General features: G+C 43.5%; 1 protein-coding gene and 1 long non-coding RNA gene across 2 annotated transcripts in view; one reads left to right on the forward strand and one right to left on the reverse strand.

The window, feature by feature from the left end:
• Positions 1-1,206: 1,206 nt before the first annotated feature.
• Positions 1,207-21,026, reverse strand: LOC118584159. The gene is made up of 3 exons (XR_004945006.1): positions 20,852-21,026; positions 14,103-14,279; positions 1,207-1,522 (listed from the first exon to the last, which is right to left on the reverse strand). It is a non-coding gene; the product is annotated as an uncharacterized LOC118584159 (long non-coding RNA).
• Positions 19,842-26,005, forward strand: part of Rnf150 (ring finger protein 150) — a 221,032-nt gene continuing 214,868 nt past the window's right edge. The window contains exon 1 of the mRNA XM_036188190.1: positions 19,842-20,951. Coding sequence (XP_036044083.1) covers positions 20,471-20,951 — 481 coding nt within the window. The 5' untranslated portion in view covers positions 19,842-20,470. The remainder of the gene's footprint in view (positions 20,952-26,005) is intronic.

Here is a 26,005-nt window from a genome sequence, read left to right on the forward strand (position 1 = left end):
ACTGCCTGTCTATACAGGCCTCCAGGTCTCTATGGTTGATACTGAGATTAAAGGCGTGTGTCTCCGTGCTGGCTGTGTCCTTGAATACACAGATACTGCCTGTCATGTAATGGGATTAAGAGCATGTGCTACCACTGCCAGACTTCTGCAAAATGGCTTGCTATTAGCTCTGACCCCCAGGCAACTTTATTTATTAACATACAAATAAAATCACATTTCAGCACAAATAAAATATCACCATAATCCTGTAGTACATTTCACCTGTTTTCATGCAAATAAGTAATAAAATTAAATAAGAAAACATGTAACAAAGTGAGTGGTGTTTTATCAACTCCTATATGTCAAAATAACCCAGTATTCCATGTTTGCCTTCTCGAGAGAGTAGTCTTTTCTCTCAACAGATGTAGCTATATTCAGCTAAAACTTAATGCTTTTGAAAAACAAGGCTCCTATTTCTTTTTTGCATATAACTGGACAATGTTCTCCACCCTGTAGCTACTAAATCTACCCCAAAGCAGTCATCTGAGACTTTAAGTGTGTGTCACTGTGGCAATGTCCCGCCCCTGAAGATGCCTGTACTGTAGCACAATTCTATGATCACATTAACAAGCTCACACTTGCATGGAGTTCTAGTGGTTCACAGTGGACTTGCCACATCACTAGAAAAGGGCTCGCAGATCTCAAGAAGGCCGCTGTTAAAACTGGATAAACTGAACAGATATCAACGTTCACCATGGTTGTGAAAGTCCCCAGTTTTCTTACCGTCGTAAGCCAACAGTAAAATGAGAGTGACAGAGGAGAAGAGTAGACCCATGACCTCCTGAAGATATCGCAAAACACCCAGTTCATCAATTAGAATGAAATTTGGAGCTAACATAGTAAAGACATTTTCTCTCTGATATTTCATTTTTATCATGATGACACATGTGTTCCTTGGAGAACTTCAAGTTTTTGTAAATAACAAATGTTGAAAATATTAGGAGTATTGTTTCCTTGCTCATGAAATCAAATAGCAAAAAAAAAAATGCCTATCAATGAGGAGCCACTGAATAAAAATAATTCCCATGTCAGAAACAACTCTAGACTCCAAGACAGTGTTAAACTAGAACCCACTATGTAGGACAGGCAGGCCCCCAAACTATGGAGATCTGCCTGCTGCCTCTGCCTCCTAAATGCTGGCATTAAAAGTGTACACCACCACCACCACACCTAAATTTTACTTTTAATTTTAATATTATTACAGTGATCTGATTCCTACAGATTACTAATAACATCTAAAATGGTATATTTCAAAGAATAACCTTGATAATTATACAGGTTTTTAAGAACCTGCTTCTCTGTAAGAGGACAACTCAGAAAAAGATTCCTCAGTGAGGGTCATCAGAAACCTGTGAAAGCGCCCACAGGAGTGGACGCCCGGCGAGCTGCAGCATCAGACACAAGGATGGAGCCCCAGCAGCTTCTGTCCTCGGTAGTCACAGCAGAGTATAGCCATGTTTCTTTCTTCCCCAGGGAACATATTCTAGGAAGGAGGTAGACAAAGGAGCAAATAGGAAAAGAGAGAGTGAGTTGGGGGAGGGAGACCAAGGCCACCATCCCCTCCTCGTCTTCTGACATTTCAGCCTAAACTTGTGTGACTACCCTGGAAGAAGAGGACACTGCGGCTAGACATCTTCATTCCCCGGAGAAGGGACCCGAGAATGTGCTGCCATCTGCGAGATAAAACTGTCTGGGAGTGACTCCTGAGAAAAAGAAAACAGAGTCTCCCTGACATGTCCAGCACATCCCATAAAATGCTTACACCAGGAAAGCGTGTCATGTTCTAGGTCTTGATGACAGATATCCGTCTTCTGAAACTGATTTCACTCATCCTCAGTCTACCAGGGACCTGTCCACTCCTTATCTTATTTTGTTCCTTGAAGATTTTTCAACCTTTTTTGGCTTTTCTTTAATCCATATTTTCAAATTTATTTATTTATTTAAACATAACTTTTAAAATTGATTCTTTAGGAGTTTCACATCATGTATACACTCCCTCTCTTTTCCCAGAATTAATTAATTAATTAATCAATTTATTTATTTAAACATAACTTTTAAAATTGATTCTTAGGAATTTCACATCATGTATCCAGTTCCTCTCATTTCCCAGTCCCCCCATATCTGCCCTTCACCTTGTAGTTTCCCCCCATCAAAGGAAAACTAGGAAAGAAATGATAAAAATAAGATAAAAATAAAATAAAACATACAGATAAAACAACTAACAAACAAAAAAATATAAAAGACAACAACAACAACAAAAAGCAAGCAAAAAACCACTTTGCTCTGTCATCTTTCCCGCCTCTCCATCCCTCTTCATCTGTCTTGGTGGTTTGGGAGCTGCTGTGTGTCATGCAGCACACCCTTTTGTCCACACAGCTTTCCTTACAAATGTTCATTGTGTAATGTGTTGTTGGTTAGTTTCAAGACCTCTGACTTCTGGTACACCGTCAATGCTCCTCTTGGTTATCCTGCTGTTGCCCAGAGTCATAGAGATCCTGAGGCTATGGTTCCACAGGACCAGTCCCTTTCTGAGCTCCAGCAGGTCACAGATGGGGTAGATGTTGCAGAGTACCAACTCAAAGCCCTGGATAAGTGTGTGTGTGTGGCTGCTGAATTGGTCTGATTAGCCACTGAGACCATACCCCTCAGGAAAGGGGTGAAGCCAACTCTCCCACACCCATGATGAGGGATGGGGCCAGCTTTTCCAAGTGTCGGGGGGAGTTCTCCTATGAGGGGCAAGGCCAGATCCCCCCACGTCAGTGAGAGGTGTGACTAGCTCAGTATGGCCCTTTTACTTCAATACATGGTTCAACACATGGTTCACATGGGCCCCTGTGGTAGCAGGGGCAAGAGACATCAACACAGACCCCAGCTGCAGCAGGACCATATAAGTATGTGTATGTGTGTTCATACATACACATATATGTTTGTAAATATACTGCAAAGTTGCTGAAATGGAACATGAAGGTGGGCGTGGGTATATCCCCATAATCCAGCCCTTAGAAGATGATAGGAGAATCAGAATGTCAGGGCTATTCTGGGCTAAATGAAACCCTGTCTCAAAAACAAACAAAAAATACAAACTCAAAAAGGAATAGTACTCTTAAAGCTCCATTTAAAATGTCAAAGATGGGGGCTGGAGACATGGCTTAAGGGTGAAGAGCACTTGCTGCTCTTATGGAGAAGATGGGTTCAGTCCCTAGCGCCCACTTGGCAGCTTACAATCATCTGTTACTCCAGGTCTAGAAGATATAACACCATGTTCTGGCCTCCTCTGGTATCATAGTGAACATACACACATGCAGGCAAACACTCATGCACATAAAGTAAAAATACATAAACCATTTTTACATGTAAACAGTGTAGCTGAAGTTTTCTCCAGTCCTGCCTAGCCATGGTGGATGAGAGAGATTTGTCCACCAGTCCCGCAGCTGTTTAGACCCAACAGAGTAAACACACAGAGACTTATGTTGCTCACAAACTGTATGGCCATGGCAGGCTTCTTGCTAACTGTTCTTCTATCTTAAATTAACCCATTTCTATTAATCTATAAGTTGCCACATGACTTATGGCTTACTGGTATCTTTACATGTTTTTTGTCGTGGCAGCAGCTGGCAGCATCTCCTGACTCATTCTTCCTGTTCCCAGAATTCTCTTCTCTGCTTGTCACACCTATACTTCCTGCCTGGCTACTGGCCAATCAGCACTTTATTTATACAGAGCAATATCCACAGCACAACAGTGCTAGACATGGAGGTGCACTTCTTTAATCCCAGCACTTGGGAGACAGAGGCAAGTGGATCTCTTTGAATTAGAGGCTAGCCCCATCTATATCACAAGTTCCAGGCTAGCCAGGGCTGCATAGTAAGATTCTGCCTCAAAAACAAATCTCAAAGACATGTTAAGGATAATTTTATTACTAACTTAAATAGACTGTCTATACACAACATTGAATTGCAATGTACTCCAAAAGTAGGGGTACACATGAGATGGTTTTGAAGGAAAGAATATATTGAAAGATGATACATTGTTGTACAAGGCAATTGCTTAGTTACTGGCCTGTGGATGAGGCATTTGCTTTGTGCTCTTTGTATTTCTAAGTAGACAATATTCCTGGAACAGCACCTATAGACTCCTTTTTCTTCCTTCCTCTAAAGAGTGATATTGGATAAAAAAATCATCATGTCAAACCAGCCCTTTCCTCAACTCTCTAGATTCTGCCTTGCTAGCACTGGGGGCATCTCCTTTGGCTATGCTCTGTGCTCAGTGAGCCCAAGTCTACCCTTGAAATACCCACTTGCTGTTTTTCAGAGGTTAGGAGAAATCAGAGAGAACTCATAGCAAATTCACATCTCTACCATCTAAGTTACTTTAGTCAAAATGGCTGTTTTTCCACCAAAATCTATTTTCCTTACCCTGTGTACATGAAGATAGACAAAATTTTCTAGCTTACCTTCCATTAGGTTGGGTCATGTGTCTGAGCTCTAAACCAAAGCATGTAGTTTCATTTATGCATATGACCTCTAAAAAAAAAAATCAAATCCCCACGTTCACCTTCCAGCCTGTGCATTCCTCAGTTTTCAGCAGCACATTCTGAAGCCCTAGAGGATAAGAGCCACTTTGAGAAAGGTTCATTGAGTGACTAGTTCAAAGGCTATCAGCTAAACTGAAACAACATTTTTAAAAATTTCTACTAAAAATGTGTGTGTGTGTGTGTGTGTGTGTGTGTGTGTGTGTGTGTGTGAACAATTAAAGAGGCCATGAATTTAAGACAGCAATGAGGGGCATAGGAGGGATTAGAGGATGGAGAGGAAAGAAGAGAAATTGTATAATTATATTTAAATTTCAAAAAACTATCAAAAACAATGTGAAACAAGCTTTTGTTAAGTCTCTGAAAATTTAGATGGAATAAGAATAAAGACAAAAAATTTGAAAACACTGTGACTAGACCTTCTAATTCCCTGGAAAAGAGATGTGGAATGTGCTGTCATCTGTGAGCCAGAACTATTTGTCCGGGAGCAGTTACTGAGAAAAATCAGAGCACATTCTGAAGCCCCCCTAATGTGTCCAGAACATCTCACAAACTGCTTACACCAGGAAAGCACTTCATATCCTAGGCCCTGAAGACAGACCATCCATCATCTGCAACTAACATCGCTCATCCATAGTCTGTGAGGAAACTCGTTCTTTATCTTGTCTTATTGCTCAAATAATTTCGAAACTATGTATGTCTATATATAATAGATATGCAAACATAGAATATGTGAATATATCACAATACACAAATATATCATAAATATGTAAATATATAACACATATGTAACTATATATGGCAACGTTGTTGAAACTGTATTTAGTACAACACAAATATTACAACAAATAAAGTTACATTCTCCACAGAGATTGAGACATGTGAGATACCGATGCTCTCTGAATGCTGGCTAGTTCTCAGTTTTCTCTAATGGTGGTAGTGGAAAGAAGGTGGTGCTGACTGAGTCCTTAATGCCACAGCTAACAGTGTGGTTATTTGGTATTTAGGTATAACATAGGTGCCTTGGGTGGAATTTAGGTTCTATCAGATGTGCTATGCTACTGGTGAGCTTCGGTAAGCTTCATGAACCAGAGTGACCTAAAGCTGGCCTAATGTTTAGTGCAAACATTGTTTAAGAAACATACTGTCACCTGCTCATGGTTAGGAGCATGTGCTTCTCATGCTGAGGACCTGAGCTCAGTCCCTAGCACCCGTGTCCAACCACCTATAACTTCAACTCTGGGTTCCAATGCTTCTGGCCTCCAAGGACACCTGCATTTTTTTTTTTTTTTGTGTGTGTGTGTGTATGTGTGTGTTGGTGCATTCTTGAAATCTTAGTGCTGGAGAAGCAGAGACAGGCAGATCTTTAGGACTAACTTACTTTGTGAGCCTCCTTCAGTCTCAATGAGAGGCCTTGTCTCACAAAGCATGAAGGAGCCTTCTCAGAAATGACACCAAAGGTTGACGTCTCACTTCCACATGCATGTGCACACACATACACCTGCACATACGTGCACAAGTATTTGTGTGTGTACATTCACACATGCATACACAGAAATATCATATGGTTACCTTACCAAAATTAACTTCTACTAAATTATATGCTCTGTAAGTTTTTATGTGAGCCATATTTCTAACTGTGGAAGACAGCATGTTCTTAAATATTCCTAGAAGGTAAGTTGGTGTCATATATAAGAGATGGCCTGGCCTGGACTTTGAGAACAGTTTATTGATTTGTGTCATGCTCATATGCTGACCCTCTCTCTGAAAGAATGCAATTGAAGTCCTTTGCACAATATAGGGAATGCATGTCAATGTTAGGCATTATGTAATTACTGTGTAAATTTTCCTATTGAGAGGTAGGACAAAATATGGATTTCAATCTATGTAAGGAACTCTTCTACAGAACGTGTTTCTTCTCCCTTGGAACACAGAACACAGAATACTCTATTGTTTTATTTACAATGGAATAAGGATTGTTTTAACAGTTCAGTCAAGATGATCAACTTTCTAATTCCATGAACATGAACATGCCATTCATTCACACAAAGTAGTAGATCACATCTATTGGTGAGTCCTTTAAAGATTTTACTAGTGCAGTTCAATGCTATCTTAGTGTCTGTTGCTATGAAGAGATACCATGACCATGGCGATTCTTATAAAGGAAGCATTTGATTGGGGCAGGCTTACAGTTCAGAGCTTTAGTCCATTATCTTCATGGGGGAGGGGAGGGGACATGGTAGCAAGCAGGCAGCCAAGAGTTCTACAATCGGATCCACAGGCAGCAGGAAGAGAGAGAGCCACTGGGCCTGGCTTGGGCTTTTGAAAACTCAAAGCCCATTCCCCAGTGATATACATCCTCCAACAAGGCCACACCTCCTAATCCTTTCAAATAGTGCCACTCCTTATTAGTCTATTGGGGACATTTTCATTCAAACCACCACCTTCCTTGTGATAAATGGTAAAAGTGGCCATGGAAGCCAGCAGTGTCTTGGAGAGGGGCAGGTGGAAGTGGGCAGTCACTGAATACATAGGAACCCCAGGTACAAACAGAGGCAATTACCTTTGAGACTATATCTGACATGAATACTCTGAAATGTAATTTGACTCCTGGAAATCTCCCACAAGATACAAAACTTGGGAACCTGAACCCCAGTAGAATGTGAGCACTGGATGTTCCACATGATAGCTGTTTGAGCTGGCTTGACTTACAAGAGACTTCCAGCCTCTTAGGTGAAGAGATGGACTATGCAATGGATACCATGTCTGCCCTAGAGTTTCTGTCTCTACAGCCAAGACAGCAGTTTAAAAGAAAAGACATACTTTTGTAATAACTGAATCTTAGAGTTACTGACTTGAGTGTAACTGGTCCAAGTAAAGAAATCATTATCTAGACCACGAAGTCATTCTTCTGTAAATGGTCAAATACCCGTGGATCCCCTTCCCTCTTTGCCTCTCTCTTCCTCTTCTTCTCTCATCTTTCTGCCAATTGTATATGATTTATTTTAGCCACAAAGATTGCTGTATTTCTTATTTTCAAAGGGTTGTTTTGGTAATAGCTTTATATTTTCCTGTTCTATGCTTCCTGTCTAGGGAAATTTTGCAATTTGCTTATGTTTTAGTTTTAATCATGTTAAACTTAAATGAAACTATTTCTAACTCATTTTCATAGACCAGAAGGTACTTTCTTTTCTCATATTAATGATATTTTACAACTAAATAATGTCTACACTTTAACTTACCAGTAAAACTCATATAACATCTAGGTTTGGGGAAGTTAGGAAGTTATTTAGCTAATTATGAGAACTGGTTACTTATTAACCAGTTCCAATCACTATCCATTCTTTTTCTTTTTCTGTTCTCATGTGCATGTATGTGTGTATGTTAATATGTGTGTGGGTATGGGGGAAGGTGTGTGCTCACACAATATGGATGCCCAAGGTTAATGTTGTGAATCATTCTAGGTCCTTCTTCCATCTTATTCACTAGAGCAGAGTCTTTCAATCAAACTTAGTACTTGCAGATATGGCTTTTCTTGGTAGCCAGCTTGATCTAGGGATCCTGTTTCAACTTTCTGAGGCTTTAATTAAAGGTGGCCTACCATATCCACTAAGCATCGATATGGATTTTGGGCATCCAAACTCTGGTCCTCATATTTGCAGGGCAAGTCCTATAACTACTATCCATTGCCCAAGCACTTTGAATTAAGGTACGACCCTATCGCTGAAGACATTACTCGCTTCAGACAAAGTGGTTGGAGGAATCAATCTGGAACTGACTCGGAAGCCTTTTCCTCAAGAATTAATCATCATAGTATCCTAAGGTGCTATATAAGCCATCAAAGGAAAACAGCAATCAACAGCCCTAAGTGGTTCTAAAGCCTACAAAACATAAGAATGATCACCCAGCAAAGTATCACCAACAGTACAATAGTGGTCCTTACATCCTGAGGATAAGCAACAACTGCCTAATTAGACTTAAGGCCCACTCAATAGGAAGGGATTCATGCCTGGAACTATGAACCTAGCCAACTACCTGTGCCTGAAGAAGTCATAGAACCTGGAAGAGAACCTACCAATGCCGTTTTCCTTACTCAATATAGCTTCTATTTATATCCTAAACACGCTTACTTCAAGAGCTAAGTGTGGCTCTCACTCCTAATCAAAGAAGCTTCTTTTTTGCAACAGAGGGGGCTATTATGGAGACATACAGCTCATCAAAATGCAGAAAATAAGTGATCATAGGTGTCCAGCCTCTATTGGTACATCCATATCCCAACTCCTACATCAAAGACGTAAGGAACATTGCAGATGAGGAGATAGAATGAATGTAAGACCAGAGGACCAGGACACTTGCTATGAGATAGTGCCTTTTAGATATGAGAGATGCCTCACCCCTAAAATCTCAATAAGTTTGGTTACCTAAACAATATCTTCACAAAGTCAGCACCAGTTGATAGGCCAACATATACGTAGGAAACTTTACAAGAGCTATAGGCAGTCAATGCCTGCTGAGAAAAGGAGAATCAGTTTTCTACAGGGATGAAACTTGGATGGGTTATCCAACACCAAACCATGTGGTCAGCCATAAAGACATGAACATACAGGAAACACTAATCCTGACCATATATTATAAGTTGTATGTTGTTTTTAGAATTGTCACTTTGAGGCATAGCAGCACACTCATTTAGCCCCAGCACTTGGGAAGCAGAGGCAGGTGGATTTCTGTGAGATCAAGGCCAGCCTAGTCTATATAGAGAGTTCTAGGACAGCCAGGGCTACATAGTGAGACCTTGTCTATCACCTCAGGCCCCCAAGCCAGCTGAACCTAAGTCTCTGCAGGAATTATACTAGAAAACAAATCCTCCCAGAGGAATCTAACAAGTAGCTAGGGTTGGGAATGTTTATTCTAAACTAAGGCTTAAGGTCATTATCTAACCGAAGTACCTCAACTTCCTACAACCTCCAGGCGCAGTAAATCTGAGGCAAAGGTTAGAAGTAACTAAGAAGGAGAAATGAAGAGAAACCCACAGTCCACCCAGCTACACACATACCTGTATTTGGTTTTATTTTTTTGAACTGTCTCACAATCACGTCTATAGTCAGGAAAAGGGTAAACTCACACCCATGCATAAATACACTTAACTACATGCTCCTATTACCTTACTACAAAACCCTTTAGTGTGGGTCCTTGTCACCTGTTTGCTTTGACAGCACAGGTATAGTTCCCATCTTCCATCACTTCCCCCTTTACCATCTTCATTTACTGGTGAGAAGCAGATGTGATACTGACAGTGGACGTGGCATGAAGCTGTAGCTGTAACAGCTGTTGTTTATCGAGAGGCCACTGTTCTCTGCGCTTTAGGCAAGTGAGTTTTAGCTTATTTTGTGGGTGTTTTATCTCTGTGTTAGGTGCTCCACAGAAATGCCTTTATTGCTTTTTCTTTTACTATTTTTGCAAGACTAGAGACTGAATCTAAGCATACTAAGCAAGTACTTTATCACTGAGAAATCCATAGATATGTATTTATGTATTCAATACATATTTATTTGTGTGTTGTCTTGAAGCAGAGTCTCACTGTTGCCCAGATAGAGTTTTAACTCTCTGTGCAGTTAAGGCATACCTTGAGCTGAATCAGACTCCAGAGCAACTAGGATTACAGGCATGGGCCATCAGACCAGTTTCTGTGGAATTATTTTTAAATATTTTCCCTAAAACTTTATGAAAAAGTCACTAGTTTTCTTTATAGTTCTGTGGCAAACACCGTATTCAAAAGCAGCTCAAGGAAGAAAGAGCTCATTTCATCTTACAGTTTACAGCCCATCATGATGGAAAGTCAGTACATGAACTCAAGGCAGGAACCAGGAAGCAGGACATGAAGCAGAGGCCAGGGATCTTACTGACTTACACCCCCATTGCCTTGCCCAGTCAGCTTCCTTATGCAGCCCACATCACCTGCCCATGGGTAGCATCACCCAGAGTAGGCTGCCCCCCCCCACATCAATCATCAATCAGGACAATGCCCCATAGGCTTGCTCATAGGGCAATCTGATAGAGACATTTTCTCAGCTGAGGTTCTTTCTTCACAGATGACTCTAGCTTGTGTCACAATATCCACGCACATGTGATTGTGTTTTTCATAAAAGCATAGTTAGAGAAATTGATTACTATTTTAGAATAACAGTCAATGAATAATGTAAAGATATTTATGACTTTGTATTTTAATCTAAGAAACATTTCTACCCCATCATATTTCAATCCATTATAAGAAAGACCAGATGTATAGCAAAAAGGCAAATTATCTCCATTTTTTCATGAAACAGACAAAAAAAAACCTGTTTAATCCATTGTATGTCACTTAAAGCTCAATTTACAAAATTCTGAACAAATTCAGCCCTCAAGAAAAATAAATGGTAAATAAATAAATGTGATGGCCACATTTTCTTTCTATGCCTTTTAACTGATTTCATTTCCTCTTTATAATTTTCATTGATCTACCTTCTACTGTAACAGGGCCCCGGACCTTAGTAGGCCCACAGGCCCAAGCACAACTGACTCCATGAAATACCATTCCGACTATAAAACTCAGCATGTAGACTGTACCACCTGCCAAACTAAAACAAAGACCTAATCCATCAAGTCTGTAGTTCTGGGAAAGTCTCTAAACGTACTAACCTTGCGTTTTGGCTTCTGTAGTTCTGCTTCTGTCTAACTGTTCTTGCTAACTGAAGTGTGTCAACCCAGGACATGGTTTTGTGCTAAAAGCTCACTTGAGAAAGGCTTGGGGCTACCCTGGGATCCTGAATACCCTGTGTGTTCACCAGTCAGCTAACAAAGACTTTCTATTGGCTTCAACTTATGTCCAAGCAGTTGTTTCAGGTGAATACCCCACAACACTGTGTTTCCTTTTTGGATGCCCATACTAATTGTGTTTTGGGCATAGGTCAGAACACAGTATGAAGTCACTGTCTTAAATGACCAAAGTTGTATTTCAGTCTACACCTAGAAATTAGACTTTGTGACTGGTCAGCTTGGTTTGTTATTGATATACATTAATGCCTTTAGGGGACACACACTCTCAGAGAGCAGAAAGTGAGTTGTATATGGACTCATTAAGTGTGGTTAGAGACTTAGATTTTAAGAATTTTATTTCATTGATGTGTGAATACTCATGAAAGGAAAAGCTCATAGTCCATTCAGAAGACTCCTGAAGACACTCCTGGGAATAACCAAATGCTTGATTAGCTATTTGGAAGTGGAGCAGAGCCCCTTGAGGATAAAAGAAGAAAACAAAAGGAGCCCAAGCTTGAGAACATCAACAGTGATGGTGTCACTTACTGCTTGATGAAGACTGGTGTGAGGATGATTTACATATTTTTTAGAGAGAAGATGCCACCTGAGGTATGTAATGGGAAGCTGTACCTACTAGGGAAACACGGCAGGACTTCCTGAAGATGCCAACATGAAGTCTACCGCTGTGAGTCTAACGTAAAATTGATGTGCTTAGCTGTGCTTATTCTGGTAGAAGCTCTGCTTCAGCCCCTGCCATCCACATTGTACATCCAAAGAGTCTGGGGTGATTAGGTGGAAGCCCCACCTCTCTTTTCCCAGACCCTGCCCCCTCAAACCTGCCTCCTCAAAGCCTGCCAAACATCAGTCTCTCCCCTAGAGCTGCCCTCTTATTCCAGACCCTGGCCCCTGAGGAAGCCTGCCAAAAGCCAGCCTCTCCCTGGGGCAGCTCAAGACCACACCTGTAGGTTACTTAAGGCCTGGTAGCCATATTTGCCATGAGTCTTTCCCTATCTTTCCAAGGGTCACCCAGGATTGCTTTGCTCTGTTCATTAAACCTGGATTTTTTAATTTGGCTTGATTGACTTATTACATTGGCAGCAGAGGAACCCAGCAACTGGGGATTCAAAACTTATCAGTGCTAGCTTTGATAATAATAATAATAGCAATAGTAATAATAATAACTGATGGGAGAAAAGGTCCATCTTTTCACCATCCCAATGCTCTCCCTAATGGAGCCGAGTGGATGACCTTCCAGCCTCACTGGAGACATCATTCTCATAGTTTCTTTCAGTCCTTGCATACCCAGTCAAAGAGGAAAGACCCACTCCTGCATCAATGAGCTGAGTGGATGGTTTCCCCCACCACAAAGTCCAAGTACCTTCTGTAGATCCATTTTGAATTGCTAACTGAGTCAAGTCTGAACAATAACAATGATGGATGGAAGGAAATTACCCTTACCTTCTGTCATCCAAAAACCAGCAACAGGAAGGAAATGCAGATACAGTTGCTGTGACCCAACAGAGACAATGAATGTTGGCACTAGAAAGAGTTCGAAACTCCATCAATTCCTAAGATTGCAACTGCTCTATGCTTCAAGGAGACTGATCCTATATTGGAGGTGTGCGGAGGACTTGCACAGCATGTGAGGCCCTGAGTTCAATTCCTAAGATTACAGGCAGACATGAACAGAACAAAGAGAACAAAGAAGAGACTGTACTTGGCAGGGGTTGTGCACGGTAGTGTCGAGGTCACTCTATGAAAGCTTGTAAGGGCTTCCTGGAAATAATCAACAAATGTTATTTTCTTTCCTCCAGTGGCCTTATCATCCCGTGATCGAATCAGGTGCTGGCAATATATTAAGGCTGTTGACATGAGACCAACTGAGGGCGATCACAGCTCAGTAGATGTTTAGGAATTAGTACTGATGGCAGAGTGTGCCAAAAGGAGTGATTAGTCTAGCTGCAGTCTTGACCTAAAATCAGGCATAGGGCTGGGATTAGAACCCTAACACCCAGGTTTTCAATGGAAGGGTGTCTCTCTTCATTGTACTCCATGCCTCTTTATCAGTCCTGTGTAGTGAGAATTCACTGTAAAGGGAAAATTATTCTAAGAAACATCTTTCTAAATAGCCAGATAGAGAGGGCAGGGAGAAAGCCTGGATTCTTTCTCCTCTAGTAATTCTGACAAAGAGTTTGAAGATATTTCAACAGTTGTTCTAACAGCTGTCATGCTTGGTGGTCAGTGTTTCAAACTCTTGAGTGCCTGGACTTGTAAATATGCCCTCCCCCATCCCAGCTTACTGTTGTATGAGGACAAGCTGACCCTAAGAAGGACACTGAAAAAAACACCCAGTTTTTTACGGAAAAGCATAGGCTTAAAACATGAAAAATAATGATAAAAGCACAACCACATAAACATTTTTTTAAAAGAAAAAGGAAAAGAATGTATTGTAGTAAAGACATTTCTGTTGGTTTTGGCTCAAGTCCCAAATGAATTGTCCTGTTAACTCTATACCTCACCTCTCAAAACATGTCTGTGGCATGAAGTCATTTGGAAAGTTTCTGGTTAATGATAAGAGCAAAAAAACCCAAATGAAATGTCAACAGTTTGTCAAGGCCTGTAACAGAAAGAGGTCATCTGACAGTCAAAGCAGTGAAGACTAAAAATAGCTGTTTGAACAGGTTGGTCTCATGCTCTGAAATGTGAGAGGTTAACAAAGGAAAGAAGGAGGAAGACGTACATAGCATCAGTCTCACGCCCCAGAAGAACTTTTCCAGAGCCTTCCATTTGTGTACAGTGTGCTTGCATCAGCAGTCAAAGGAGTTGCTGGACTCTGAACATTCTTCCACTCTTGTTTGCAGAATACATGATCTCAGAGCAGCGAAGCAGGCCACCCTCAGTGGCAAGAAACTGGGACCTGAAAAGGGAAAATGAGGTACAAATGACAGCCTGGGAGCAGAGACACAGAATTAGCCTGAGGCAAAGTAAGTGAAGTCACAAATCAGAGTCAAATTAAGAACTAAGGTGGGAAAGAGACATCAGAGAGGCTATCAGGCAAATTGCAGTCTTTAAAACCATAGCCCAGAGCCAGAGTGCTGGAGGGAAAACACCACTCCAGGACACACCAGCTGTATGACCTCAGGGCACCTGCTCTACTTCTTTTAGCTCCTGTTACCTCTGTGTGTGATGTGAGTGATTAAACCTTCCTCATGAAAGCTTTCTTAGCACCACAGTCTATGTACCTGCTTAGAACAATGGCACCTGCCTACTGTCCAGTCCTCAGAAACCTCAGCTCCTGGTTCCTATCAATCACTGAACACTTAGATGCCTAGTCTAGGCCAGGCACTGTGGCAGTTGCTTGGACCCTAAACACCAGTGAGAAACTCTGCCCTGCTGAGTACTATGAGCCAGTTCCTCTGTGAGATTTCTTCGCTAAATGTGTGAAATAGAATCAATCTGGTTTAAACTCTCCTGTTTTTTTTAATCTATGTATAGTATTATTACTTTCACAGTGTTATTCTGACACATATGGTTTAGATCTGACAAGCCAACATACTATATCTATATCTGATGGTAAGTACTTGGTGGGAATGATCACGTCAAATTCCTCTGAACATCCAGAAGAGCACAGCACCTAACAGAGATGAGGTGACCATGCCCAGAGTCCAACTTAGAGGGGGTCTGATTTTCAAAGTTTTCCTTTTATGATTATGAAAGGTATTGTATCATTTTTGTACTTGGTGTTTTGAATCCTGATACTTCCCCAGCTAGGAGTGCACAGTATGAGCTCCTGAAGGGAGATCACAGTGAGCTGCAGCTTAGGGTCAGCCATGAAGTCACAAGGGTGAAGTTCCCATGTTCTATTGTGTACTGTTGTATTAAACTGTGGCATTCAGTTAGGTTAGGTTTATCAAATGGCTTTCTATCTTAGTATTTTTCCTTTATGGTAGGTTCATAGGGTAACAACCCCATTATAAGTAGGTCATCTGGACACATAAAAACATAAGTTGACATGCTTTAGTTTTTGGATGCTCATTTTTTTTTTTTTTTTTAGATACCCTCTCCCACCACCACACACACTTCTTTCCCTGACCCCTTCTTAATATCTCCCATATGATTCCATGTGTCCAACACACATTGTCTTTCAGAATCTTTCAAGTCTTAGTAGAAAATGTAATCTCTCCAGTTTTAACAGGAAATGTGTGGTTCAGCACAATTAAAACTGCCTGCATGACTACTGAGATTCTAATCATGATTTGTCTAATGCCAAAATTCCGACTGTCCCCCTGCAGCACTGAGTTGCCCCTTCATGTAAACATGGAAGACTGAGCAAAGAGACTATCTCTAGGGCATGACAGGGCAAATCTAAACAGCATAGTGCACTCATTCATAGGAAGTGCATTTTAAAAATAGTTATGGCAGCCTTAATGCTTAAGTTATTCCAACAATGCTCTGTGGTATTAGACGGATTTTTTCCCCACTTCAAAGTCTTGTTGAACATATTTTGAAAGATTTCTTTCATTTTCAGGCATGGATCTAGTTATCTAAGAGTTTATTACAATGAAGAGATACATGCTAATGAATGAACATCTGTTTTGTTAAGTAGGACTGGCCAAGCAATATGAAATAAAAAAGTAAGATAAAACAAATCCGTATAGTGACACTTCTGCACATAAAACTTCTATTAAACTACTAAGGTATGTATGTAAAGGTATAGGAAACTGTATTTCTAAGTTATATAGCTCACTTTGTAAAATGTCTAAGGTTGGAGTCTCTTTGATTATGTTGGGCACATTGATGGAGACGTAAAAGGGATGTCAGGTGGAGAGTGTCTATAGGAAGCCCATTGACTGGAGCTCAGAGAGTTGAGGCACTGCCATCCTTGCTACCCTTGCTATGGCTGCTCTTTGCTTCTGACTCAGATCCAAACAAGTTTTAAGATCAAATCAGCTCCCTGCACCAAGAAGCCCTGTAGTAACCTTTCATTTCCATCAGCCCGATGCTGTGGCTCCTGGCGAGTCCTCAGACAGGCTGCGACTCATCACTGTTTCTATTTTAAGAACTGCCTTAAGGAGTCCACTTTACTTTAGTTCTTGGTGAGGCCAACCTTTAAAAATACAATTTGGCCATCTTATTAGTGTGACCATAATGAAAATTCTTCATACACTCTGACCTAACTTTCTCTCTTCTGAGACCTAATATTGTGGTAAATTGCATAAATTGCATCAAATTGTCATCTTGATACCTCTGGGCATGTTAAACTGAATATATCTAAACCTGTTAGTTCTTAACCCCAAAGCTCTTCTTGCAAACTTGCTCATCTTAGAAAATGACAACACCAATTGCTTCCTCACTTCTGTCTGTCTTTCCTACTCGAGCAGAATGCATCAGCAAACAGTGTTTGATCCTCCTCCAGAACACTCTATGGAGCCAATAACTCCTCAGATTGTCCTGCTGCTTTCCCAGGACAAGCCACTCCTCAAGATTTTCCAAATTAATTTTGTAGCTCCTTAATCGCTCCCCTTGCTTCTACACTTCCTCTAGTACTGTCAGAATAAATCTTTGATGTTCTCATATAATGCCACTCTTTTCAGTTCAAAAATCTTCCAGAAATTCTCCCCTCACCCAAACTAAACTGCAAGGCTACAAATACCCTCCCTCCTGCTGCCGTGACCCCATTCTTTCAGGGTCCACTTATCCAACTCCTCTCCACTCTTGAAGAGCTCATTTTCATTCTTGAGCATCAAGCACCATCCTGTCTGTGCTGTTGGACCTACATCTCCTTCTGCCTGTTACCAACAACTGGTCTCTTTGGAGACTATATTTAGACATCATCTTGTCGGTGCAGTTGACTCTGACATAAAATAGCACCTTGTGTAAAGTAAATCACTCCCTCCCAATCTACTGCCCTTTCTCCCTTTGTAACATGTTGTTAATGTGGCACAATCTAAAACTTTAGAATTCTGTTTTCTCCAGTTCCACCATGCATGCAAGAATCTTGCCTAGCTCCTGTTGTCTACTCCAACCCTGGAGAGCTGTGTAATAATAGAGAAACATAATCAGTATTATCACTACATGAAAGACTGCTGTGGAGCCTCCTTTATCAGGATGTTATATGTTGAGAGGAGACAGCAAGGTTTTTTTTTTTTTTTCTCTTTCAAGGAGCCAGCAGCTCAATGGTCCAAGTCATTGCACTGGAGTTATGAGGAGTCGAGCTGGAAGGAAACCATGGTCAGCACAAGGCTGGAAGCTTGTTAGTGTGTACCAACATCTCGAACTGACTTCCAGGTTCCCCGAAAGCCTGCCTAGTGGAAGCCAAGATTTTCTAGTTAACTGTTTTCTCAGAGCCATACAAAAGCAAATTACAGACAGACTGCTTCATCAGTACTCAATACCTTGGACACATAGTGACCCCTCCCAAGGATGTTCTTCCACAAAACTGTGATGCAAACTTCCAAATCAGGAATCACCTCATAAACATACTGTGCAGTCCACAGACCTCATTTGAATGTCCCAATTATTTATTTTCCCATCTACTCCAGATCCTATCCAGAATCCTTTGCTGGATTTAGCTGGGACAACTGAGTCTCTTCAGGTGGGACCTGCTAGTTCTGTCTTCCATTAAAGAGTGCTAGCTTATTAGCCTTTCATTTCACAGGATAGACAGAGAGCCTGTTTGTGTTTCCCAGTGTGCAGACAGACCTGGGATGTGTATATTGTGACAAAATGCTGCTGTGGCTTCTCTGTGCATCTCACTAGGGGGCACACACTGTGATTCCTTCTATGGCTGGTGATCTGTACCACGATCACTCCATCCGCTTTGAGTCTTCCAAAATTCTCTTCAGTACATAGTAGCTACTCCTTGTAAAATAGTATTTTCAGAAGATACTTGGCTAACACCCTGTTTTGAATGGAATACCTACCCCACAGCTTTGTTATCCACCCATGCCCCACCTGAAGCTACCTACACTCTGTCAGATGGAGCCTGCCCATCACCATTACTCCCATGAGCAGCCATTCCCACCATTCAGAAGGGCAGTTTCTTCTCCAAAAATTGTTTCCTTCGTTGTTTATTTATATTAGCATAAGTTAACATCTTATTCATTAGGTTTTAGTCAATTACTAGCTACATTCCAATGAAGAGTCTGCCTGGGGACCTGTAGCCAATAGGTTCTTCCCCCAGATTGGGGGGGGGGGGCACTTGGGAGCCAGCAGCCACTTCCACCTCCTCAGCATTGGATGCTATATAAAAAGTACTGCTCTAATTACCTAAAAGCCCTTTTTTTTTTAATGAATAAGCTAGAAACACATATAAATCCAGCACACCAAGTACCATAGAGACAGTCTTCTAAGTCGCTCTTGTGCTTGCTTCTAATTTGGATACAGCTGGGGTTCCCTCTGCTCCCCCAGCAGCCACCAGCTGCCTATATGGCTGCCCAAAGTAAGAGAAGCTGCAATGATGGTGAGCAGACAAGAAAGCTTAGACATGTTCAAGTCCTGGGGAAAGGGGGACTTTTTTTTTTCTTTTAACAAATTGGGCATTGTTTCCCTGAAATAGCACCTTGTGGGAAGGATAATGTGGATGATTGAGAACCACCATGTAAATATAAATAAGTAAATAGACACTTTGTATTACTTGTGTCTGAAGCTATGGAAATCATTAGTGAGGGGGTGTACCAACCACCCATACATCTAATTGGTAAAGAACTCTTCTGTTAGAACACTACTCTAGAGAAACTATTCTTCGCTGGCTTGTTTTCATCTCCGTGCACAGCTGGAGAACACACTTTAAAAGGTAACCCAAACAAGCCTCCCCTGCCTGCTGATGCTGTGAGCCCTCTATGACAGGTCATGACTCCTAGAGAGAACACAGCGGCAAAATGTCCCATTCGGACTCTTAAGGTCTGAGAAAAGATGCATTTTCTGCGATTACAAACGCCACATATTGGCTTCCAGAGGAGAGGAGCGGGAAGTCTCTATCTGCACCACAGACTGGTTCCTAGAGCAGCAAGTGCTCATCACCAGGGAACCCATCCCGACCCAATAAACGTGAAACTCTCCTGCACTAGAGCGGATCAGTCCTGCTTTTAAAATGCTTTTAAATTCTGACAGCCATTGTCCTAGATATTCAGGATTATTCAGGATTGTGAGGATTGTGACCAACCAGCCCTGGGACCCTCTGCACATCTTCCATCAAATGGAAAGTTTGATCAAGCGAGGCACAAACACTTCTCTGTACTTAAGGCTCTGGCAGTTGTGCTCCACACAAAAGCCCTAAGGTCTTTTCCCTTTCGCCCCAACTGAACTAAGGGGCAGGCTGAGACAGAATTTGAGGCCCGGCAGAGGTCGCTGACGCCCAGGAAGAGAGACCGAGTGAGCGTGGCAAGGGGAGCCCAGGAGCTTTGACATCACACTAAGCTCCTCCTTGCACGCACACATTACACACACACACACACACACACACACACACACACACACACACACACCATACACAGACACGCACAAATCGCTGTACCCCTCATCCCATCCACCCAGGACGGTCCCCTCCCTCGACAAGTGAGCGTCCCGGGCGTAGCCAACTAGTCAGGCCAGGAGCGCAGCGCCCACTGCCCTGGGGCACCCACGCGTAGCCGGAGCGACCGCTGCGACTGCAGCTGGACAGACAGTCCCAGCCCCCGGGACCTCGAGCAACCCGCCCCCTCCCCGCCCTGCCGGCCGCGACCAGCAGAGCCGCCACCCCCTCCAAACTCCAGGACCCCCGCCACCCCTAGGAAAGAAGGCGACACAGGGCAGAGGAGCAGGACGCCCGGCAGCCCGATTCCCCCGCAAGCTCGCAGCGTCCGCTTGGTGTCGGGGCCGCGATCACCCGGGAAGCCCGATGCCAGCGCCGCGCGTCGGCTGAGAGGGGACAGGGCCGGCTTCGCCCGCTCGCCCGGAATCCGGTCTCCGCAGCGGCTGCGAGTCCCAGCTGGGGCCCCGCCGGCCCGGGAGTGAGCAGCAGCGACAGGAGGACCGAAGCGGCCGACCGGGGGTTGGCCCCGTCTAGGGAAGGAGGGACGGAGCGGGAGGAGGGCACAGGGGGCGGGGAGGGGACCCCGGAGGAGAGAGATGGCAATGTCTCTCATCCAAGCGTGCCGCAGTCTGGCTCTCTCAACATGGCTGCTTTCCTTTTGTTTCGTGCATCTGCTCTGCCTGGACTTCACCGTGGCGGAGAAGGAGGAATGGTACACCGCCTTCGTGAACATCACCTATGCGGAGCCGGAGCCCGGGGCCGCGGTTGCGGGCGGCGGTGGCGGCGCCGAGCTGCACACGGAGAAGACCGAGTGCGGACGGTACGGCGAGCACTCGCCCAAGCAGGACGCGCGCGGCGAGGTGGTCATGGCCAGCTCGGCCCACGACCGCCTGGCTTGCGACCCCAACACCAAGTTCGCCGCGCCGGCCCACGGCAAGCACTGGATAGCCCTCATCCCCAAGGGCAACTGCACCTACAGGGATAAGATCCGGAACGCTTTCCTGCAGAACGCCTCGGCCGTGGTCATCTTCAACGTGGGCTCCAACACCAACGAGACCATCACCATGCCCCACGCAGGTGAGTGACCCCGGGGGTCCCTGGCGGACATGGGGGAGGGGAGCCCGAGAGGCGTATGGGAAACCCAGCACTGCCTCCGGGGCACCTCAGCTTGGAAAGTCCGTGCAGCACCAGGGACCGGTCTCTTATATAGGAATCTACTAAGTTTTGTTTTGCGTCGCTTGGGGACAGGGAAGGGGTTACAAGCAGGAGAGGTTTCATTATGTTGGGGAACATCAAAGAGTCTGGTTCTGGAGAGGGTTCACAGTGGTAAGCTGACAGACTTCTCCCAGGAGAATTTGGGAAGTGAGGTGTGGAGGGCAGAGCTGGTACATTCTTGTTAGCGGCCTGCCCTGGCACCTGTTTGGAACCGAAAGATCTGATAACTCAGCTCTGCGCTTCTTTGTGTGCATCAGCTATACATACCTGGTGCGAGTGTTTGTGTATCAAGAGGAAGGTCAAGTTACCTGTCTGCACTTGATCGTTTGCAAACTGCTCCCACAAAGTCAGGTTTCAGCCCTTCTCGGGAGCCTCTTCCCCTTGTTGAGTTTACACAGACCATAAATAATATTCCATGTACTGGCTCTGACGTGGCTGTCATCTAGAGAGAAACTGACTGGTGGGCGACGTGGTGAATAACATCAAAGCCCAGCAAGCCAAGAAGAGCCATAAAGTTAGAATTACTTTCCACTCCTGTGTTGGCCTTGGCCTGATTGTTTCGGTGGCTGAGGACCGCACTGCCAAAAGCAGCTTTGCTGGGGATCACGGGGACCAGGACTAGAAATGAACATTATTACCCCAGTTCAACACAGTCTATAAGCAATGTTCGGTGAGAGGAGTAACAGAGGCTACTGGTTTAGGAAACTACCCACCTTAAGTGCAGGCTTCTATAGATGTGCCTGAGAGGTGGGCCCTTTTTCCTCACAGGTTTCCTGAGATGAGGCTTCTGGAGGCATTGTGGGGGTGGGCAGGAAGTGAGAGAAATGACAGGCGCTTGTTTTGAGTGGAGTAGCCCAATCCAAACTATTATTGCAACTGAAGGACAGATTTTCAATAAGCAGGCCACTGAGATGGAATACCCACGTTGGCTGTGCAGCCCTGTTTTCTTTAGAGACAGGCTTTCCTTTGGAGAGTTCATATCACCTATTGGTGAAATACACAATGAATTTGCCCCCTGTAATCAACACCAGCTGTTACAGACAAGGACATTTGTCAACCTCCAGGCAAACAGGTTGGGAGGGGAAATGCCAGAGGCTTATGAAAAACAGGCCAGAAAATAGCAGTGTTTTCATGAAGGGAGGCCATTACCTTCTTAGAAAAGTCCCCACCCTGCATGTCAGAGGTATTTGCTGTGTTTCCTTGAGCTCAACCATTCTCCCAGGGAGAGGCCTGTACTCTGACCTTGAGTCAGAGGACCACTGCTAAACTTGATCTCCAAGGATGTTTGCACTATGGAAGAATGTCGGAGTCATTTAAGGTATCTCTCAATTAATATTTAAGATGGAAAATACAGATTCAGGATTGGGAAGCAGGGCATGCAGGAGTTATCCTGGGTTCTGTAAACACCAAGGTTGTTAGTTGAATTTACAGAATTCCTTAAATGCTTCTCCGTGTCACATGGGATCTGAAACTGAGTTTCTCTGTGCACAACATAATAGCTATCATTTGTTCCTGTCTAAGAAACTGTTTCCAGAACCGCAGACACATTGGAGCAATTAATGGCTCACCCGTTTTTGAAGAAAGCCATAATTTGATTTTTTACACAAAAGATGCTGAAGGCACACTGAGAGGAAAAGGTTTGGTAATAGTCTGAAAGTTAAAAAGAATGTAATACTTCTCCCTCTCAGAAAAAAAAAAAAATGTTAAATGTTAAATGTTAAAGTTGTATCTGCTGTTAGCCTTGGACTCCCTGTTATGACTTGGATGAGTTCCTGCATTAGTCAGAGCAGGAGTTTTCTACAGGACAGTGTGATGCTCAGGATGAGCACATGAGCCTGCCGATCGATGCCTTACACTTGCTTGTAGAACCTTACTTAAGGCTGGGTTTCTCCTCATTACATGTGAGTCAGACTTGGGAACTCACATAGGAAACCATGTACAGGTTAGATGTCAAAGAAATATTCATATTGTATGAGTTTGGAACACAGGACACCAGGGGACACAGTTGTGGCCTTTTTAATCTAGTTCCCAAGAAGTTCAGAGGAAAATTAAAAGCCAGTCTTACCTCTCCATTGATGCTCTGATTTTTGGAGCTGATAGCTTTGGGGAAAGAATGCTTGGATTTGGAATTCTGGAGACCACCTATAATGTCCATGTTTCTGATATGATAGACCCCTAACATACCTAAAAAATACAAATTCCATTAAGTAGAAATTATTTTCTTCTCTCTCTTGTCTTCCATGTTCTTTCTTTCAGATATTTTCTTTTTCTGAACCCATAGTTTTGAGTTTCTGTTATTTCTGCAGGCACAAAGATGTGGCCGTTCCTGATACACATGGCAGTTTATTCAACAGGGAATTACTCCGCTTCATTGATATATGGTTTTCACACTATCAAAGTCATTATTTAGTCAGTGCCATGTTGCTTCATATTATTGACCGAGCTGGGTGACCATCATACTGTCTAACCCCAAGGACATGTCTACCTGTTTGTAGCTGTTCCTCTGTATGCGTACAACAAGGCCCAGCCAAATGTTAGCCTGCTTCCTTTCTTTCCATCCCTGTGCATTTGTCTCTTGTTCACGAAGTGTGTGTGGAGTCTCTAATATGTGGACTGGGTTTCTTTCATACACCACACTCTTCTCTGAGCTCAACAAGGTTGTCATAAGTGTCACCATTTCGTTCATTTTACTACCAAATAGCATTTCACGTTTTATTTATGTCAACTGATGGACATCTGGTCATTTCCACTTTAGGGATTTTATGAATGATGATGCTACATAAATTCTTGAACTGTTTGCGTGTGTGTGCACTCCTGTACATGTGTGTGAACTTGTGTGTATTTCTCTTAGGTTTATTTTGAGGAGGCTTACATGGCCACTCTATGACTTCTGTGGAACTGCCACATCCCTTCCTTATTCTGGTTAGTTTTTTTTGTCCATGTGGCACAGGTTAAGGTCATAAGGGAAGAAAAAGCCTCAGTTGAGAGAATGCCCAATAAGTTTGGCCTGTGGGCCAATCTGTGGGGTATGTTCTTGATTAATGACTGATGTGTGATGGCCCACCCCAGGGTGAGTAGTGCCATGCCAGGGGAGATGGTCCTGGGAGGTATAATAAATCAAGCCAAGCATGACCCTGGCAAGCAAGCCAGTAAGCAGTGTTCCTCTGTGGCCTCCACTTCCATGTCTCGAATTCCTGTCTTGACTTCCCTAAGTGATGAGTTGTGACCTGAGAGTTATAAGACAAACTAAGTGCTGTCTTCCCTGGATTGCTTCCAACCATGGTCTTTATCATAGCACCAGAAAGCAGACGAGGCTGTCCCTGAAGTGCCTGGTCATTTCCTCTCACTGCCACCAATCATGAGGGGCCAGCCCTGGATCCCCTCCTTGGCACTTGTTAACCACCTTTTAACCAAGGTTGGTATGAGGTGGTGTCTTCATTATGGTCCCCTTTTATGGCAGCTGCTTCTTTGTCTTTTAGGCATGGTCTTGCTAGCTATCCCAGGCTGGCTGCAAACTCACAATCCACTAGCATCAGCTGCAGAGTCCTGCAGTTGTACCTGGGCCACTGTGCCCAGCTTACCGGTCCCTTCTTTAAAACATGTGCCCAAGTAAACTTTTCCCTTTTCACTTTGTCCTCCTCCACTCTCTTAGGTCAGCCGGTGCCTGTTCTTCTTAGACTTTCAATTCATGTAGCTTTTGTCCAGGAGGGTGAGAAAGGAGAAAGAAGAAAAGGTGGAAGAGACAGAGGAGCCGGGGAGGGAAGGAATGAACATGTCTCAGTGAGGACAGGTACAGTTGAATTTGCCTGTCCTCTATAGAGAGGTAGGAGAGGTAATATCCTTAGAGAAAGCATCCAGGGACCAGAAGGAACAGCTGGCCAGGAGTGCAGCCTTCTCTGACGTGCAAATGAAGGCGCACACAAAAGCAGTGAGACCCTTGGAGCTGGTCTGGTGCCTGCCCAAGAGCCTTCCTCAAATATCCTTTGAAGGAAGGACACCAAAGCTTTCTCTAGGCCTTTGTGGGAGCAGGTTAACTAGAGCACAGCTCTAGAAGAGACCTCTTGGCTCTGCAGTTCTCATGCTGTGTGATTTTGAGCAACTTATTCAACCTCCCAGGACCTAAGTGTCCTCCTTTGTGATGGAAAGTCTTCCTGAACTGATGGTTACTTGACTTCCATGGGTTAGTACACAGGTATCTGCATCTTACCTACATCTGAGCTGGCCAACGGCAGTGGTCTCTCATTGAACCTGGGACTCGCCATTTTGCATAGGATAGCTGGTTACCAGACCCCAGGATCCACCCGTCACCACCCTCATGGGTTGGCTTTGGTATGTGGTTGCTGGGGATCTGAACTCAGGTCTTCACACGTGCAAACACTTATTCACTGGGTCATCTCCCCAGCCCCAACATCAACGCTTGTAACTCAGTGACACACAGCAACCATCAGAAACTATATTATAGACCACCATATCCCCCAGCTCACCAAGCCTCGAGCAAACTTAAGAAAGAACTCTTCATTCATTCTTTCACGCTTTAGTGACAGAGCAGCCACTCCATTTCCACTGACCACCTCCCTTGTTTGAAAGAGGATGCTCTGCCGCTCTGATCATCAGGGAGCTTTATAAGACTCTGATTACACAGATACCTTCTCTAGGCTGAAACGTCATTGCCATCACAGTGAGGACAAGCATGCTACCTGTGATGAATCCCCATGTGAGCAGCTGTCTGTATCTGAGTTACCTTATGGAAGAAGTGATATCCCTACCCCCCCCACCCCATTTCAAAGGATGGACTTGTTAGCTTTCTGTTTATCAATCTTGCCTAGGAAGGACTTTTGATGGGGAAGGGAGGCTGCAGAAACTACCCATCTACTTGGAAAGGAGGCAGACAGATGACCCACATATTCTTGACTTCT

This window comes from Onychomys torridus, chromosome 5 (assembly GCF_903995425.1).
Source record: "Onychomys torridus chromosome 5, mOncTor1.1, whole genome shotgun sequence".
Classification (NCBI taxonomy): Eukaryota; Metazoa; Chordata; class Mammalia; order Rodentia; family Cricetidae; genus Onychomys; species Onychomys torridus.